The sequence below is a fragment of the Natator depressus genome, chromosome 14 (genome assembly GCF_965152275.1).
Source record: "Natator depressus isolate rNatDep1 chromosome 14, rNatDep2.hap1, whole genome shotgun sequence".
Taxonomy (NCBI): Eukaryota; Metazoa; Chordata; order Testudines; family Cheloniidae; genus Natator; species Natator depressus.
Window position 1 is genome coordinate 45,909,541 of NC_134247.1, and position 17,904 is coordinate 45,927,444.

Consider the following 17,904-nt stretch of genomic DNA (forward strand, 5'->3'; position numbering starts at 1 on the left):
GATCACACCCCGAGGCTCTCAATGTGGATGGCCTGATTCCAAAGTATTCATGGTTACACTAGAACCCTCCCACCTTGAAAGTGCCGATGTTCTGGATTCTGTATGGTTCTAGATCCATGACCTGCTCCCCAAGATACCTGAAAGGAGCTGACAGGAATCGAGCCACCAGAGCTTTCTTAGCTATTCTAGCCCTATAAAGATATTACAGGACTTTCTGGAGTCTCCCGTTGAGGTACCTAGAACACCATCAGCTCAAGATTGTCCACTGAGAGGCTGGAGCTGTTCTAGACCTCAGATGGCTGGGGCACGGTGGGTTCTAGAGCACACCAAGAACATCCCACTTCTAGAGTCCACCTGGTTGGGGGTGTTTGCAGCCCAGAGCCTCTAGAGCCAAGATGGGGTGCTGGCTCGAGAACGCTTGCTCGGTCTAGACAAGGCTGATCTAGAACCATTCCTTCCCCCTGCCTTGAGGCCTTTCAGACTGGGGGGGAGGGGGAAGATTTGCCTGTAAATAAAAACGTACCCACAATCCCTTGCCTTAAAATAAAAAATTGGGGGAGGGGTGCGCAAATCATCCCCCTCCCGGGAAATTGACACACAATCCCTTGCAGTAAAGTTAAGCGGGGGGGGGGGGGGGGGTGTTCCAGTAAAAATCCCCCGCCCTGCCCCTCCCGCCAGGTCCGCCCGCCCCAGCCCCCTGGCACTCAGGTGGAGTGCATGGGGTGGCCCATGAGGGGGGGCCCAGGGGGAGTGGGGTCGAAGGGCTCCCCCCCGTGGTGGAACTGGGGCACATAGAGGGCGGCAAAGGTGGTGGCGTTGTAGCCCTGGGGGGGCGGGGGGTGGTGCCCCATGGGGGGCCCCGGCAGCTGGCCAGGGGGAGCAAAGGGCAGGGCCCCCCCCTCGCAGTCGTCGCGCCCGGAGCAGCCCCCGCTGCGCTTCCCCTTCTGCCGGCGGTTGCAGAACCAGACACGGACCACCTGGTGGGGGGGGACAGACAGACGGATGGATGTCAGCACCATGGGATGGGCTGCCCCCACGCCCCCCCCCACAGCCTCCTGCGCCCCTCCCCCACACAGCCCCCTCACTCGCAGCCCTCCCCACGCCCCCCATGCACACGCAGCCTCCTGCACCCCTTCCCCCCACAGCTCCCCCATATGCTGCACCCCCCCTCCCCAGCCCCCGAACCCGCAGCCCTCCATGCACATAGTCCCCCACGCCGCTTCCCCACACAGCCCCCAGTACCCTCCCCCCCGCGGCACCCCTCCCTGCGCACCGGCCCCCCGGGACTCACGTCCTTGTCGAGGTGCAGGTCGTGGGCGATGTGGGTGATCTCCTGCAGGCTGGGCTTGGGGCAGCGCAGAAAGTAGCTCTCCAGGGAGCCCCGCGCCGCCGTCTCGATGCTGGTTCGCTTCCGCTTGCGGGCCTGGAGCAGGGCGCTCTCCATGCTGCACATCTGGGGGACAGGCGGGGCACCCCCCGCAGAGTCACCGTGGCGCCCCCGACTTCCCCCATCCCTCCCAGAGTCACCGCGGCGCCCCGACTCCCCCCGTCCCCCCCAGAGTCACCGCGGCGCCCCGACTCCCCCCGTACCCCCGCAGAGTCACCGCGGCACCCCCCGACTCCCCCCGTCCCCCCGCAGAGTCACCGCGGCGCCCCCGATTCCCCCACAGAGTCACTGCGGTGCCCCCGACTCCCCCCGTCCCCCCGCAGAGTCACCGCGGCACCCCCGATTCCCCCCACAGAGTCACCGTGGTGCCCCCGACTCCCCCCGTCCCCCCGCAGAGTCACCGCGGCGTCCCCGACTTCCCCCATCCCCCCCAGAGTCACCGCGGCGCCCCGACTCCCCCCGTCCCCCCGCAGAGTCACCGCGGCGCCCCCGATTCCCCCACAGAGTCACTGCGGTGCCCCCGACTCCCCCCGTCCCCCCGCAGAGTCACCACGGCACCCCCGATTCCCCCCACAGAGTCACCGTGGTGCCCCCGACTCCCCCCGTCCCCCCGCAGAGTCACCGTGGCGCCCCCGACTTCCCCCATCCCTCCCAGAGTCACCGCGGCGCCCCGACTCCCCCCGTCCCCCCCAGAGTCACCGCGGCGCCCCGACTCCCCCCGTACCCCCGCAGAGTCACCGCGGCACCCCCCGACTCCCCCCGTCCCCCCGCAGAGTCACCGCGGCGCCCCCGATTCCCCCACAGAGTCACTGCGGTGCCCCCGACTCCCCCCGTCCCCCCGCAGAGTCACCACGGCACCCCCGATTCCCCCCACAGAGTCACCGTGGTGCCCCCGACTCCCCCCGTCCCCCCGCAGAGTCACCGCGGCGTCCCCGACTTCCCCCATCCCCCCCAGAGTCACCGCGGCGCCCCGACTCCCCCCGTCCCCCTGCAGAGTCACCGCGGCACCCCCCAATTCCCCCCGCAGAGTCACCGCGGCGCCCCGACTCCCCCTGTCCCCCCGCAGAGTCACCGCAGCGCCCCGACTCCCCCCGTCGCCCCGCAGAGTCACCGTGGCGCCCCGACTCCCCCCGTCCCCGCGCAGAGTCACCACGGTGCCCTGACTCCCCCCGTCCCCCCGCAGAGTCACCGTGGTGCCCCGACTCCCCCCATCCCCCCGCAGAGTCACCGCGACGCCCCCGACTCCCCCGTCCCCCCACAGAGTCACCACGGTGCCCCCGACTCCCCCCGCAGAGTCACCACGGAACCCCGACTCCCCCCGTCCCCCCACAGTGTCACTGCAGAACCCCGACTCCCCCCATCTCCCTATTCCCAGTCATCCCAGCACCCCCCTCAGAGAGTCACTACAGCATCCCCGACTCATCTTATGCCCAAATAAATCTGTTAGTCTCTAAGGTGCCTCCTTGTTTTTGTTGATACAGACTAACACGGCTGCCCCTCCAAAACCACCAACCCCCCCAGTCATCCCAGGGCCCCTCCAGCCCTCCCCACCCCCAGATTCCCCCCCCGAGTCATCCCAGAAGGCCATTGCCCCCTTGACACGTGAACCCCCACAGAGTCGCCCCCCAGCCTCCCGGCCTGCCCCATCTCCCGCATTCCCCCCCGAGTCACCCCAGTATCCCACCCAACCCTAGTCCCTCCCAGAGTCAACCCAGCACCCCCTGTCCCCGTGCCCCCGAGTCACACCAGCAGCCCCCCAGCAGGCCATTGCACCCCAGCACACCAACCCATCCACTCATCCCAGCCCCCCCTCAGAGCAGCCCATCCTCCCCCCAGTCCCCCCAACCGCCCCCCGAAACACACAGCAGGCCGTCGCCTCCCCCCCTCCCCAACACGCCAACCACCCTTTGGGCCCAGCCCCCCCATGATGTCAATCCACAGGTGCCCCCCCATCCCACCCAGCCCCCCCCTCCTCCGGGCCCCCCCCCCCACCTCCTGCAGGTTGGCGTTGCCGTCGGCCTCGTCCAGCCAGCGCTGCAGGAGAGGTTTCAGCTTGCACATATTCTTGAAGCTCAGCTGCAGGGCCTCGAAGCGGCAGATGGTCGTCTGGCTGAACATCTTCCCTGGGGGGCGGGGGGGGGTCAGGGCCGAGGGCGGGGGGCAGCCTTGCCCAGACCCAACGGGCAACCCCCGCCCCAGCTGTCTTACCGGGGTGGGGGGGAGCCCCTGCTCTCTGAACGGACCCCGGCGTCCTGGGACATCCCCCACGCCCCCTTGGAAATGGGCCCAGGTGTCTAGGGACACCTCCCCACCACCTCCGAAGGGACCCTGGCATCCAGGCCCCTAACCCCCACAATGGGCCCAGGTGTCTAGGGACACTCCCCTGCCCTGTGAACGGACCCTGGCATCCGGGCCCCGCCCCCACACCCCCTTGGAAATGGGCCCAGGGGTCTAGGGACACCTCCCCACCTCTTCCGAAGGGACCCTGGCGTCCGGGCCCCTAACCCCCACAATGGGCCCAGGAGTCTAGGGAAACCCCTGGCCCTTTGAATGGAGCCTGGCATCTGGGCCCCTCCCCCACTCTTCCTTGAAATGGGCCCAGGTGTCCAGGGACACGCCCCACCTCTGAACGGACCCTGGCGTCCGGGCCCCTACCCCCCACAATGAGCCCAGGTGTCTAGGGACACCCCCTCCCCTTTAAATGGAGCCTGGCATCTGCCCCCCACACACACACCTTTTGGAAATAGGCCCAGGTGTCTAGGGACACCCCGCTGCCCTGTGAACGGACCCTGGCATCCGGGCCCCGCCCCCACACCCCCTTGGAAATGGGCCCAGGTGTCTAGGGACACCTCCCTGCCCTGTGAACGGACCCTGGCATCCGGGACCCTCCCCCACACCCCCTTGGAAATGGGCCCAGGTGTCTAGGGACACCTCCCTGCCCTGTGAACGGACCCTGGCATCCGGGACCCTCCCCCACACCCCCTTGGAAATGGGCCCAGGTGTCTAGGGACACCTCCCTGCCCTGTGAACGGACCCTGGCATCCGGGCCCCGCCCCCCACACCCCCTTGGAAATGGGCCCAGGTGTCCAGGGACACTCCGCACCCTGTGAACGGGCCCTGGCGTCCCCCCAGCCCATCCAGGAATGGACCCCGGCGTCCGGGAGCCCCCCCAGTGACACCCACCGTACAGCACACCCAGGGCCAGCCCCACGTCGGCCTGCGTGAACCCGAGCGTGATCCTCTTGTGCTTCAGCTCCTTGGCAAACTGCTCCATCTCCTCCGTGCTGGGGGTCTCCTGGGGGAGGGGATGGGGGTCTGTCAGTGGGGAGGGGCAGGGAGAGAACCCAGGCATCCTGGCTCCCCGCCCTGCCCCTGCTCTAACCACGAGATCCCCCTCCCCTCCCAGAGCCGGGGACAGACCGCAGGGCTGGGCTAGCAGGGGGCTGGGGTCTGGAGTGGGGGGGCACCGGCAGAGCCTGGTGCGGGGGGAGTTTCCAGCCTGGAGCCAGGGCTCTGGCCCCGTGATCATCTGGCAGGAATCTGGCCGCTCAAGTCCCGGGGCTCAGGACACAGATGGAGCCCAGGTAACAACTGCCCCGGCTGAGCGGTTTGAGATCGTCCATTCCTGACACACCCAGAGCCCCTCCCCACCTAGCCGGGGACAGAACCCCGGAGTCCTGGCTCCCAGCCCCCCCCCCCTGCTCTAACCACTAGACCCCACTCCCCTCCCAGAGCCAGGAGTGAACCCAGGAGTCCTGGCTCCTGCTCCTGTGTTGGGAGACCTGGGGCGCTGGGTGGAGGATCTGTTCCCATCACCCAGGCAATGGCCCCATCGCTCAGGAATGACAACGACCCCGCACCTGTCTGACCAGCCCCGCCCGCACTGCGGCCAGCTCTGGGGAACAGCGGATGGGTGACACCCGCCCGCCTTCGGGACAAGAAGGGAAGTTGTGTCCCGGTTCCCAGCCCCCGCACTCTAACCGCTAGCCCCTACTCCCCTCCCCGAGCCAGGGAGAGAACCCAGGAGTCCTGGCTCCCAGCCCCCCATACTCTATCCACCGGTCCCATTCCCGTCCCTGAGCCAGGAGAGAACCCAGGAGTCCTGGCTCCCAGCCTCCCTGCTCAAACCACTAGGCCCCACTCCCCTCCCCGAGCTGGGAGAGAACCCAGGAGTCCTGGCTCCCAGCCCCCCTACTCTAACCACCGGCCCCATTCCACTCCCTGAGCCAGGAGAGAACCCAGGAGTCCTGGCTCCCAGCCCCTTTGGGCTGGGGAGTGGGCCTGGGCCAGTGCCCTCAAGGGGGAATTCACGGGTGATTGTAAATCAGGGAGGAGTCCCAATTAGAGAGCAGGAACATATCTTCCTTTGGGGCAGCTGGACACAGGGCCTAGCCCGAGTGGGGGAGGGAGGCTGGGAACTAGGACTCCTGGGTTCTCTCCCCAGCTCTGGGAGGGTAGTGGGGGCCTAGTGATCAGAGCAGGCGGGGCGGGGAGCCAGAACTCCTGGATTCTCTCCCCAGCTCTGGGAAGGGCGTGGGGGCCTAGTGGTTAGAGCAGGCGGGGCTGGGAGCCAGGACTCCTGGGTTCTCTCCCCAGCTCTGGGAGGGGCATGGGGGCCTAATGGTTAGAGCAGTGGGGGCTGGGAGCCAGGACTCCTGGGTTCTCTCCCCAGCTCTGGGAGGGGCGTGGGTCCCTAGTGGTTAGAGCAGGGGGGGCTGGGATCTGGGACTCTACTCCACTTCCTGTCCCAAACTCTGCCCAGCTGAGGTGTGGCGGGATCGGCTGGGATCTCTCTCGCACCCCAGGGTGGATCCAGCAGAGATCCCGAGGGACCCGGTCCGTAGCTCAGGGGATCTGCTGGGATCTCGGGAGATCCACCCCCGGGATCTCGCCCAGCCCCAGAGTCCGTCCATACCTCGTCCCCGCTCTCGGCCTCGTCCGCCTTGACCTCGCCGGGGGCCGCCGGCGCCCCGGGGCTGCCCCCGCTGCCATCGCTCCGGGGGCTGCTGGCCCCGCTGCCCTCGCCCCCCTCGCCTGCGGGGCCGGGGGGCGGAGGGGGCAGGGCGGCCAGGGGGCGGGTGGCAGCCTGGGGCAGGAAGCAGCCCCCCCAGGCCTGGGCCGGGTGCCCGTAGATGGGGCCCTGTTGGCCGCACTCCCGCTCGGGCTTGACGTCGGGCTTCAGGCCTTCGTAGGCCGCAGCGGGCTGGGCAGGGCCGTAGGGGGGTGCCCAGCCCTCCCCGCCCATGGGGAAGGGGCACCAGGCACGGAGCAGGGCCTGGTGCCCGGCGGGGTCCCCCGGCTGCGTCTCCAGGAGCCCCCCCTGCGTCCCGTAGTCCAGCCGGTAGCCGTAGCCCTGCCCGGGGGCCACCCCATTGTAGGCCTCAGGCAGGAAGCTGCCGGGCCCCTCGTGGGGCGCGTTGGCCGGGCCCGGCGGGACGGCGTCCAGGTGCAGGCCCTGCCCCGCCAAGGGGTACGGGCGCCCCAGTTCCTGCCCCACGTGGCCGGCCATGGTGACGGGCCAGGGGACACAGGGAGACGGCCACCTCGAGGGCACGGCTCAGTCCACGGCCACCGGGCCGAGGGGGTGGCGGGACCCAGGCGTCCGGGGTGAAGCTCTGCGGTGGTGGGACACAGGTATCTGGGGTGCAGCTCAGCCACCAAGGGACCCAGGTGTCTGGGGTGCAGCTCAGCCGGCGGGGGGACCCAGGTGTCTGGCGTGAATCTCAGCTGGTGAGGGACCCAGGCGTCCGGGGGATGCAGCTAAGCCAGTGGTGGGACCCAGGCGTCCGGGGTGCAGCTCAGCTGGCAGGGTGACCCAGGCGTCCGGGGGATGCAGCTCAACCGGCGGGGGGACCCAGGGGTCTGGAGTGAATCTCAGCTGGTGAGGGACCCAGGCGTCCGGGGGATGCAGCTCAACCGGCGAGGGGACCCAGGGGTCTGGAGTGAATCTCAGCTGGTGAGGGACCCAGGCCTCCGGGGGATGCAGCTAAGCCAACGGTGGGACCCAGGTGTCCGGGGGAAGCTCAGCCAGCGAGGGACCCAGGCGTCCAGTGGGGACAGCTAAGCCGGCGACGTACCCAGGCGTCCCTGGTGAATCTCAGCTGGTGAGAGACCCAGGCGTCCGGGAGAATTTGACTCCTACCTCCTGTGCTGTCCTGGCCAAGGTTAAGCAGGAGGAGCTGGTAAGAACCCAGGCGACCGAGAGATTCTGGCCCCTAACTCCCTGCCAAGGCGAAGTCCAAGAGGAACCCAGGCATCCAGGGAAAGTTCAGGGGGTGGAAGCCAGACGTTCAGAAGGAGCGCAGCTGCTGGGGACCCAGGCGTCCGGGACAACGGGGCTGCCACTCCTCGGACCCCCTGGGCAAGCAGTGAAACCCAAGAGTCCTGGGAGGGAACCCAGGCGTCCGAGAGAACGTAGCCCCCACTCCTCTGACTTCCTAGTTGACCGGTGAAGCCCAAGAGGGGTGCAGGGAACCCAGGCGTCCGGGAGAACGTAGCCCCCACTCCTCTGACCTCCTAGTTGACTGGTGGACCCAAGCAGGGCTGGAGGGAACCCAGGCGTCCGGGAGAAGCAAGCAACAGCTCCTGCCTCTGCGCCAGTGTTGCCCCCCCCGCCTCGTTAACCCCTCCCTGGCCGGGCCCCACCCCAAGCATTGGCTGCCCCACTCCCTCCCCCGATTCAGCTCCAAGGAGCCGGTCCCTCCCACCCGGATCAAAGCCAGGGGCTCTGCCAAGGTCCCCCCCTCCCCCCCCCGCTAAGTGCCCCATCGCCGCTCAATGGGTCCCACTTAGCTCCAGACAATGGCCCCGAGGCCTGCCGGGGGGGACGCTGAGAGTGGGGGGCAGGACTCCTGGGGTCTCCGGGAGGGGACTGGTGGTCGGGTGGGGTGGGGGCCGGGAGCCAGGACTTCTGGGTTCTCTCCCTGGCTCTGGGAGGGGAGTGGGGTCTAGTGGTAAGAGCAGTGGAGGGAGCTGGGAACCAGGACTCCTGGGTTCCCTCCCTGGCTCTGGTCGGTGTGGGGGGAGGGTTGCAGGCAGGATGAGTGAAGTGGGGTGCAGAAGGGTGAAATGACTGACTTGACCTTTAAAGACAGCTCAGAAAGTCAATGGCAGAACCCAGGCGTCCTGGCTGGCTCCCAGCCCTCCCGAGCCGGGAGAGAACCCAGGCGTCCTGGCTCCCAGCCCCCCTCACTCTGGCCCATCGGCCTCACTCCCCGAGTTTGTGGAGACCGGGGCGGGTGGTTCACGGCCAAGGGCTGGGGGGAGGCCCGTGGGGACAGGCAGCGGAGGCGGCCAGGAAGCCAGCCCCCCGGGGGAGCCATCAAGGTCCGGGCTGCCCCATTGATGTGAGAGCCGGGCGCTTAGCAAGAGAATGGCTTTGATACATTGTGCAGGGCGAGGGCGGGGGGCACCAGGGGGCGGGGGAGCCAGGACTCCTGGGTTTATCTCCCCTTGGTTTCGGTCGGGTTTTGATCACTCTGCAGCCTGTGATGGGCGTGAGCCGGGCGGGGCTGTCTGGGCTGGGGGGCTGGGAGCCAGGACTCCTGGGTTCTCTCCTGGCTCTGGGAAGGGAGCGGGGGGGCAGTGGTTAGAGCAGTGGGGGTTGGGAGCCAGGACTCCTGGGTTCATTCCCGGCTCTGGGAGGGAAGTGGGGTCTGGTGGTTACAGCAGGGGGGGCTGGGAGCCCAGACTCCTGGGTTATCTCCCTAGCTGTGGGAGGGGAGCGGGGGGCAGTGGTTAATGCCGGGTGGGATGGGAGCCAGGACTCCTGGGTTCTCTTCCTGCTCTGGGCGTGGGGCAGGGGGCAGTGGTTAGGGCATGGGGGGCTGGGAGCCAGGACTCCTGGGTTCTCTCCCTGGCTGTGGTGGTGGGGGCAGTGGTTAGGGCAGGGCGGGCTGTGAGCCAGGCCTCCTGGGATCTCTCCCGGCTGGGAGGGGCAGGGGTTGGCCCCCCAGCACTTAGCAGGCTGTTGGGGGGTGAATGGCCCGGCCGGGTGCTATTGTGGCCGGGATGGTCAGAGACACACTCAGCTATTCAGGTATCAATGGCCCAGCCCTGGGCCCAGCTGACCTGGGGGCGGCTCATTGTGTATCTCTGGATGGGCTGTTAAACCTGAGGCCTCAACCTTGTGGGGGGGGGAGGGGGGCTGGGGGTCAGGATTGAATGAGGCGCACCAGCAGGGCTGGGGGGGCAGGGGGCTGCAGGTCGGGAGTGAGGGGCACTGGAAAGTTAGTGGGATCAGGTAGAGAATTGAGGGTGAAAGCTCAGGGAGAATTTGGGGTCCCGTTTCTGGGGGGGGGCATGTCCAACTGGGGGGTAGTTTACAGCATTCAAAGAGAATTTGGGGAGCAAGTGCCTGATATTTGGGGGTGATTCTTTGGGGGAACTGGGTGTAACTGTGTCTGGGATTGGGGGCAAGGTTCACTAAAGGGTCCTGGGGTCCAGTTGGATTGAGGGGGGCTGGTGAGTCTGGGGGGGTCCTTTCTAGCAGGGGAGCCCTGGCTAGAATCCAGGGTGGCAGATATTTCAGGGGGATGTTCATAGAAGAGATGCCTAAGAGACTTCGGTGGTTGCGGGGGGCCCTGGCGAAGGACATGGAGGGTTCCCCAAACCTCAGGGTCACATGACTGGGAATGGGGGGTTATGGGGCATAGGCTCCGTGTCTCGCATCCTGCCCCAGTCAGCTGCCCCATGGCCCAGCCCTTTGTCCTGCAGCCCAGGAGATGGGACCGCAGCCCACTGGCAGCCCCACGGCTGTGTCCCCCCCAGATCAGATCCAGCACCCCCTAGAGGGGTCAGGCCCGGTGTCCGAGACTCACAGACGCCTTCATCTCTTTTGCTTTTCTCTTTTATTCCAAGTTGGAGGGTTGAATAAATAGGTGGGAAACTGGGGGGGCGGAGGGGGAGGGGAGCAGCATGGCGGGGAGCAGTATGTGGGGGGGCAGCTGGGCAGGCAGGGAGCAGGGGGCTTCTAGCATCTCCCTCTGATCTCCCCTGGGAACCTGGTATGGACCAGAGTGTGTTTGTGTCAGCGCCCCCTGCTGGGGGGCTCAGACCTGCCCCCTGTTTCCCCACCAGCAGCCCGGGGCGTGGGAGCTGCCGGGACACCCGGAGCCCTGACAGCCACGCGGCTGTGACCCCCGTGTGAGCCCGACGCCCAGGGCGTCACGGCTGAGGGAACCCTGGCCGGCCGCGCGCGGCCATTCGGTCACACGCCAGCGTCAGGGCCACGCGTGGCCAGACGCCAGCACACGCATGACGCCGCGGGGCCGTGGTGCACCCGGCCAGGATCTTCCAATTCTCTGCTCGCTTGGCCTTAGGGGGAAGAGGAGTGTATGGGGGAGGGGTGGTTCCTGGTCCGTATCCCCCTATATCGACCCCCTGGTCAAACTACCGTCGGGTGGGTGGGGGGACTTGGTGTCACCTCAATATGGGTCCCCCTAAGTCCCTGTCCCCTCTGAGTCTATGACTCCTCCCATGATTCCCACTCGAGTCACTAGCCTGCTGGTCAATATCGCCCTGGGGTGTCACTTCAATACTTGTCCCCCCCTCCCAGCTGCCCTCATCCTAGCAGGACGCCAACTTTGGTTCCCACCCTGTTTAGGTTCCCCCAGTCAATATACCCCTTATATAGGCCACCCTGGCTCTCTCCTGGTATCACTTCAGTGTCACTCCTGATCTCATGGTACCCACCAGCCCCCTCCTTGGCCTGCTGGGAGTGGGCTGTTGGGGGGTGAGGGGAACCCACGGTGTCTGCCGCACAGAGCTCTCCCCCCCCCCCCCCCGGACACACACACACTTTAGTCTCAGTCAGTATCCTTCTATATGGGCCCCTGGTCAATTTTCTCTTAGTGTCACCCCAAATGCAATCCCCCCCAACTCCTGAACTCACTAAGACCCTCCTATGGTTCCTACCTTGTATAGTTCTCCCCAGTCAATATTCCCCCCATATGGACCAGCCCCATAGCACAGCCTCTGCCCCCTGAAAGGAACCATGCTCTGGACAGATGGGTCTGCAGGGAGGGTAGAGAGCAGGGGAGAAATAGGGGGTCCCTGCATCAGAGTGATGACCCTTCACCTTTAACCTCCCCCCCCCGAGTTTTCTGGGGGGGCGGGTTCTTGGGGAAGATGTTGCCAAAATCTGAGCAGATCCACCTCCCCCCCCATGTCTCTACCGGGGGTGCTGTGCTGCTCCGGGGGAGGGGGGCTGAATGCCGGGGGCAGGGGGGCAGGGTTAGGGGGGGCAGCGCTGCTGGGCGGACGCCGTGTTGAAGAGCGGGTTGTGGATTTCCATCTCCCCACTCTGGGAACGAGGGAAGAGGGGGAAGAAAGAGAAAGGAAGACGTTAGTAAGGGCACCGTGCGAGAGGCAGAGCGCAGCGACACTGCCCCACTCCCCCCAGGCTGGCAACCCCGCTGAGCCCCCGCCCCCACAGCCCAGCGCCCCCCACTGAGCCGCCACCCCACTCCCCACAGCCCGGTGCCCCCTACTGAGCCCCCTGCCCCCACAGCCCAGTGCCCCCCACTGAGCCCCCGCCCTGCTCCCCACAGCCCGGTGCCCCCTACTGAGCCCCCTGCCCCCACAGCCCAGTGCCCCCCACTGAGCCCCCGCCCTGCTCCCCACAGCCCGGCGCCCCCCGCTGAGCCCCTGCCCCGCTCCCCACAGCCTGGTGCCCCCTGCTGCCCCCCACCATGCTCCCTGCAGCCCAGCGCCCCCTGCTGCCCCCCACCATGCTCCCTGCAGCCCAGCGCCCCCTGCTGCCCCCCACCATGCTCCCTGCTGTCCCCGCCCCGCTCCCCACAGCCCAGCACCCCCTACCGGTGCCAGTCCGGGACATTCGTACACCGTGAAGTCCCCGTTCTCAGTCTCCGACTCCGTCGAGAGCTGCTGGACGGGCTTTGGGGGGTTCCTGGGGGGGGGGGACAGACCCAGACACGTGGTGAGGAACCTCACAAGCCAGGACCGTGGCCGCGGCCAGGGTCTAGGGCGGGGGATCCGGGAGCTGAGGCAGCTCTGCAGCCAGGGGAAGAGATCCAAGGGACCCAGGTATCCGGGTGGGAAACGGGGGGCTGGGAGGGGGACCTAGACCTGAGGCCCAACGTCGCATGGGCCCAGCCAGAGGGGGGTGGGGGGAAGGGAGTAACTGTCCCCGAAAGACCCCCAAACTGGGGGGGAGGGTTGAGTGGGCTGCTCACAGGGCAGGAGGCTGAAGGACTGAAGGGTGAGATTTTGGGGTGCAAACTTTCCAGGCTGGATTGTGGGGGGAATGACGGAGGGGACAGAGAGGGGTGGGGAGGGGCAGAGGTCAGGGGTGACTTGGATGGGTTTGGGTTTTGGGGGAGGGGTAGATTGGGGGGAAATTCAGGGGGATGGGAAGGGGAATATTCAAGGGTGAGTCTGGAGTTTGGGGGGGTCGGTTTAAGGGGATGATTTGGGGGGTGTATTTGGGGTGGGGGTAGATTCAGGGAATAGGAGGCTTGGGAGAGGGGGCATGGAGTGGGGGAAGGGAAGGAGTGGATTTTGGGGTGTGGATTCGGGGGGCCCCTCCCTAAGCCCCTCCCCCCCACTCATAACCAATGGGGCGAATGCGGGGGGTGGGGATGGAAGGGAACTCACTCCTCATTGGTCAGGATCTTTTTCTGGCGCTGGTACTGGTGCACCTGGCAGGACTGGGCCAGCCGGGCGTCCATGTACTGGGGGACAGACAGACAGATGGGGAGATGGTCATTGGTCAGGTGAAACTGCTGTCCCGGATGCCTGGGTCCCATTCCCTGTCCCGGTCTCCAGTCCCCTAGGAGTGAGCGCACTGTGCTCCTGTCCCGGACGCCTGGGTTCTATTCCCCATCCTGGTCTCCAGCCCCCTAGGGGGTGAGCACACTGTGCTCCTGTCCCGGACGCCTGGGTTCCATTCCCCATCCTGGTCTCCAGCCCCCTAGGGGTGAGCATGGCGGGGGGGGTCTCACCATTCTGGGCTGGTGGTATCGATAATGATTCCCCCGATACGCCGTATATGCCATCTTCTGGGCCAGCCGCACCTCCCGCTGCAACCTGGGGGCACGGAGTGCGGTGGGGGGGTCAGAGCCAGGGGCAGGACAGTCCAGGGCTGGGCTAGCAGGGGCTATGGGTCAGGAGAGAGGGGCACCGGCTGGGCTGGGTGGGGAGAAGGACCCAGGGGCTGCGGGTCGGGAGTGAGGGGCACGGGCAGAGCTGGGGGGGGCAGGGCTGGGCTGGCAGGGGGCTGCGGGTTGGGAGTGAGGGGGCACCGGCAGAGCTGGGAGGGGGCAGGGCTGGGCTGGCAGGGGCTGCGGGTCGGGAGTGAGGGGCACTGGCAGGGCTGGGCTAGCAGGGGGCTGTGGGTCAGGAGTGAGGGGCACTGGCAGAGCTGGAGGGGGCAGGGCTGGGCTGGGGGTCGGGAGTGAGGGGCACCGGCAGAGCTGGGGGGGGGCTGTGGGTCGGGAGTGAGGGGCACCGGCAGAGCTGGGGGGGGGCAGGGCTGGGCTAGCAGGGGCTGTGGGTCGGGAGTGAGGGTCACCGGCAGAGCTGGGGGGGGCAGGGCTGGGCTAGCAGGGGGCTGTGGGTCGGGAGTGAGGGGCACCGGCAGAGCTGGGGGGGGGCAGGGCTGGGCTAGCAGGGGGCTGCGGGTTGGGAGTGAGGGGCACCGGCAGAGCTGAGGGGGGCAGGGCTGGGCTAGCAGGGGGCTGCGGGTCGGGAGTGAGGGGCACCGGCAGAGCTGGGGGGGGGCAGGGCTGGGCTAGCAGGGGGCTGCGGGTCAGGAGTGAGGGGCACCGGCAGAGTGGGGGGGCAGGGCTGGGCTGGCGGGGGCTGCGGGTCGGGAGTGAGGGGCACCGGCAGAGCTGGGGGGGGCAGGGCTGGGCTGGCAGGGGGCTGCGGGTCGGGAGTGAGGGGCACCGGCAGAGTGGGGGGGCAGGGCTGGGCTGGCGGGGGGCTGCGGGGGGGGTGCAGTTCCTACCTGTACCAGCAGAGGGCAGCCACCAGCAGCCCTGAGACCCCGGTCACCGAGCACATCAACACCAGCACTGCAGGGGGGGGAGAAACATTAACCCCTTGAGCACTGGCGCCCCCAACCCCCTCAACGCCTCCCTGCCCTGCCCCCCAGGCGCTCTATCCCGCCCCCTGCCCCATTCCCGACCCCCCCCCCCCCCCCTGTTACTCACGCAGAGACACGGCCTCATTGAGCCGGGAATCCGGGGGGACCCGAGTTCAGGTCTTCCTCCGGCCGGGGGGGGCTGGAGCCGGGCATCTTGGCGGAGGGGGGAGTGGTGGGGGGAGGGGGAGACGTAGGGGGGGTCTCGGTGACCGAAGGAACCTGGGGCTCAATCCCCATGGAGCCAGCTGCAAAGATAGAGATGTCAGAGCGCCCCCTGCTGACCCCCGCCCCCCTCCCCACAGCCCAGCACCCCCTGCCGAGCCCCCTGCCACACTCCCCACAACCCCCGGTTGTGCCCCCACCCTGCTCCCCACAGCCCAGCCTCCTCTGCTGAGTCCCCCCCCAGAGCAGCGCCCCCTGCTGACCCCCGCCCCCCTCCCCACAGCCGAGTGCCCCCTGCCAAGCCCCCTGCCATGCTCCCCACAGCCCCCTGCCGAGCCCCCTGCCACGCTCCCCACAGCCCAGCGCCCCCTGACGAGCCCCCACCCTGCTCCCCACAGCCCAGCCCCCTCTGCTGAGTCCCCACCCCAGAGCAGCGCCCCCTGCTGAGCCCCCTGTTCCCTTCAGTCCCTACCGTGCTGGGGGGTCTCGGTCCCAGGGGTCCTGGATCCCTTCTGTTTTTTGGCCACGAGGGAGCGGATGAGGGTGGCCAGGTCGCTGGGTCCCGCGTCGGCCTTGGCTCCATCGTCTGGGAGAAACGCAGGAAGATGGGTCGGTGCCCCTCACTCCCGACCCGCAGCCCCTGCCAGCCCTGCCCCCCCCAGCCCTGCCGGTGCCCCTCACTCCCGACCCGCAGCCCCTGCCAGCCCTGCCCCCCCCAGCCCTGCCGGTGACCCTCACTCCCGACCCGCAGCCCCCTGCCAGCCCTGCCCCCCCCAGCCCTGCCGGTGCCCCTCACTCCCGACCCGCAGCCCCCTGCCAGCCCTGCCCCCCCCAGCCCTGCCGGTGCCCCTCACCGTTCCTATGCGGCGTCTCGAGGACGCAGTCCCCACCGGGGTCCTCATGGTAGGGGCGGATGCAGGGGCCACAGCTCCGGATCCCCCCGGGACCGCAGCCCTTACGCCGCTGTAGGAGGCAATTCAGCCGGATCCGCGGCGGGCACATCGCAGCCGGGCCTGCGGGAACAGAACCGGAGCGGCCCCACTGGAACCACCGGCCCCCACTGCCCTCCCAGAGCCCAGGGAGAACCCAGGAGTCCTGGCTCCCAGCCCCACCCCCGCTGTAACCACCGGCCCCCACTGACCTCCCAGGGCCCGGAGAGAACCCAGGAGTCCTGGCTCCCAGCCCCACCCCCGCTGTAACCACCAGCCTCCACTCCCCTCCCAGAGCCCGGGGAGAACCCAGGAGTCCTGGCTCCCAGCCTCCCCCACCCCCGCTCTAACCACTAGACCCGGCTCCCCTCCCAGATGTTTCAACATCTGTCCTGGCATTTGCTCCTGTTCTCCTGATCTGCAGCCCCCCCCAGCCCTGCCGGTGCCCCTCACTCCCGACCCGCAGCCTCCCGAAGCTGGGAATAGAACCCAGGAGTCCTGGCTCCCGGCCCCTCCTACTCTCCTCCACACACCCCCCGATGCCCCTCCCCCTCCATGTCCCCCCCTCACCTGCCTCCCCACCGGCCCCCGGGGCCAGCCCCAGCCCCAGGAGAGCAGCCAGGGCCGCCAGCCAGCGTAGGGTCCGCATCGCTCCGAGCGGGGGGGGTCCCCGCCTCTGGATCCGCCCTCCCCGGCTGCGGGGGGGCGGCGGAGCGCGGGGGGAGGGGCTGGCTGTATTTATGAATGAACCAGGGATGGAGACAGAGGCGGGCGGGGGCGGGGAGACCCACCCACAAGTCGCCTTCACTTCCTGTCCCGACCCCCCTGGCTGGGTGTTCTGTGCGGCTGGTACCGCTTGCTCGCCCCAGAGGTGGCTGCATCTCAGGGGCGGAGGAGCCAGCCCCATTTGAAGCTGTTCTACGTGGCAGTTACCCGGCTGCCCCTCCCCAGAGTCAGCCGCATCTCAGTGCCGGGCGAGGGCTCCTGGTCTCTCTGGCCTGGGTCTGGCTCTGGGACCCCCTGGGATGGATGCGGGGACTCCCAGCCGGGAGATCAGTGACACCCCCACCCCCACTGGTGTCCACAGTGCCTGTCTCCAAGGAGACGCCCCGACCTGCGGTGGTAGATGCCGCAAACAGCTTCTCATCCCCCCCCCTCCCCACCCGGGAGATGGAACCCAGGTGTCCTGGCTCCCAGCTCCCCCCCACCGCTCTAATCACTAGACCCAACCCCCCCCCCCCCGAGCTGTGGAGAGAACCCAGGCATCCTGGCTCCCAGCCCCCTCTCACACCCACACACCCACCAGCTGTCACCATGGCAACCAGCTCCCTGCACTGATGGACCTGGGATGAAGTTGATGCAGCCGTGGGTTGTCATGGTGACAGGATGGAGCTGTGGGGGGGGGTCCCCAGTACCCACTTAGTTATGGGGGGAGGGGAAAGGGCTTCATCATCTCCTCCCCCTCCAGGAAACTGAGACCCCCCACAAGCTCCCCACGACTGGGGGGACTGGGGGGACCCCAGCCCTGGTGCCTGGCTGGACCCCAGGTGTGTGAGGGAGTCCCCCCCGCCACACGCCAGCCCCTCTCTGCCCCATGAGCAGCCTGCAGGAGGGACACAGGGGGCCGAGCCAGCCCTCCATGGGGCATCCTTTGCGACATGAACCGGCTGGGGGTGATAGTGGGGGGCTGGAGCGGGGGGTGCCCCACTGATGAGGTGCATCTCTGGGGCTTGTTGGCTACCGGAGGCTGACACGGCCCTCGGGCCAACACAAAGGTCCATTTTCACCAAGACAGCGACCCGCAGGGAGAGCTCGGCTGGAGAAAGATTTCCCTGGAGCCACGCCAAATGGCCCAGCACTGGGAGGGGAGTGGGGGCTAGTGGTTGGAGAAGGGGGCTGGGAGTCAGGACTCCCGGGTTCTATCCACAGCTCGGGGAGGGGAGTGGGTCCAAAGGGTTAGAGCTGGGGGTGGGGGCTGAACTCCTGGGTTCTCTCCCCAGTGCCGATACAAACACAGACCCAGGGGCTTTGTTAGCTCAATTCATGATTTATTTATCCACTGGTCTGCCTTGGCTTGCCAGGCAAAGGGATCCAGCAACATCTGCATCTCCCTGGCACGCAGCCCTGGCCGGCCCCACAATCCCCTCCGCTGACAGGTGGAAAGCCCAGCTGAGGGGCTGGGAATCCCCCTGTCTGCACAGCACCCGCTGGGCCTGGGTGGTGCCCGCAGGAGACGGTGCCCAGAGACAGCTGGGCTTAGGTCAGCGTTGTTTTCTTCTTTACCTTCCTTTGGCTGGGCTAAGCTTTGGGCAAGGAAT

The 17,904-nt window shown here is 67.7% G+C and overlaps 1 protein-coding gene and 1 pseudogene across 1 annotated transcript; both read right to left on the minus strand.

The window, feature by feature from the left end:
• Window positions 1-704: 704 nt before the first annotated feature.
• Window positions 705-6,896, minus strand: POU5F1 (POU class 5 homeobox 1). Its single transcript, XM_074970593.1, has 5 exons — window positions 6,303-6,896; window positions 4,571-4,682; window positions 3,380-3,510; window positions 1,292-1,453; window positions 705-977 (listed from the first exon to the last, which is right to left on the minus strand). The coding sequence occupies exons 1-5, from the start codon at window positions 6,894-6,896 to the stop codon at window positions 705-707; spliced, it is 1,272 nt and encodes a 423-aa protein (XP_074826694.1).
• Window positions 6,897-11,148: 4,252 nt separating this feature from the next.
• On the minus strand, window positions 11,149-16,279 carry LOC141998136 (neural proliferation differentiation and control protein 1-like; annotated as a pseudogene).
• Between the last annotated feature and the right edge of the window lie 1,625 nt (window positions 16,280-17,904).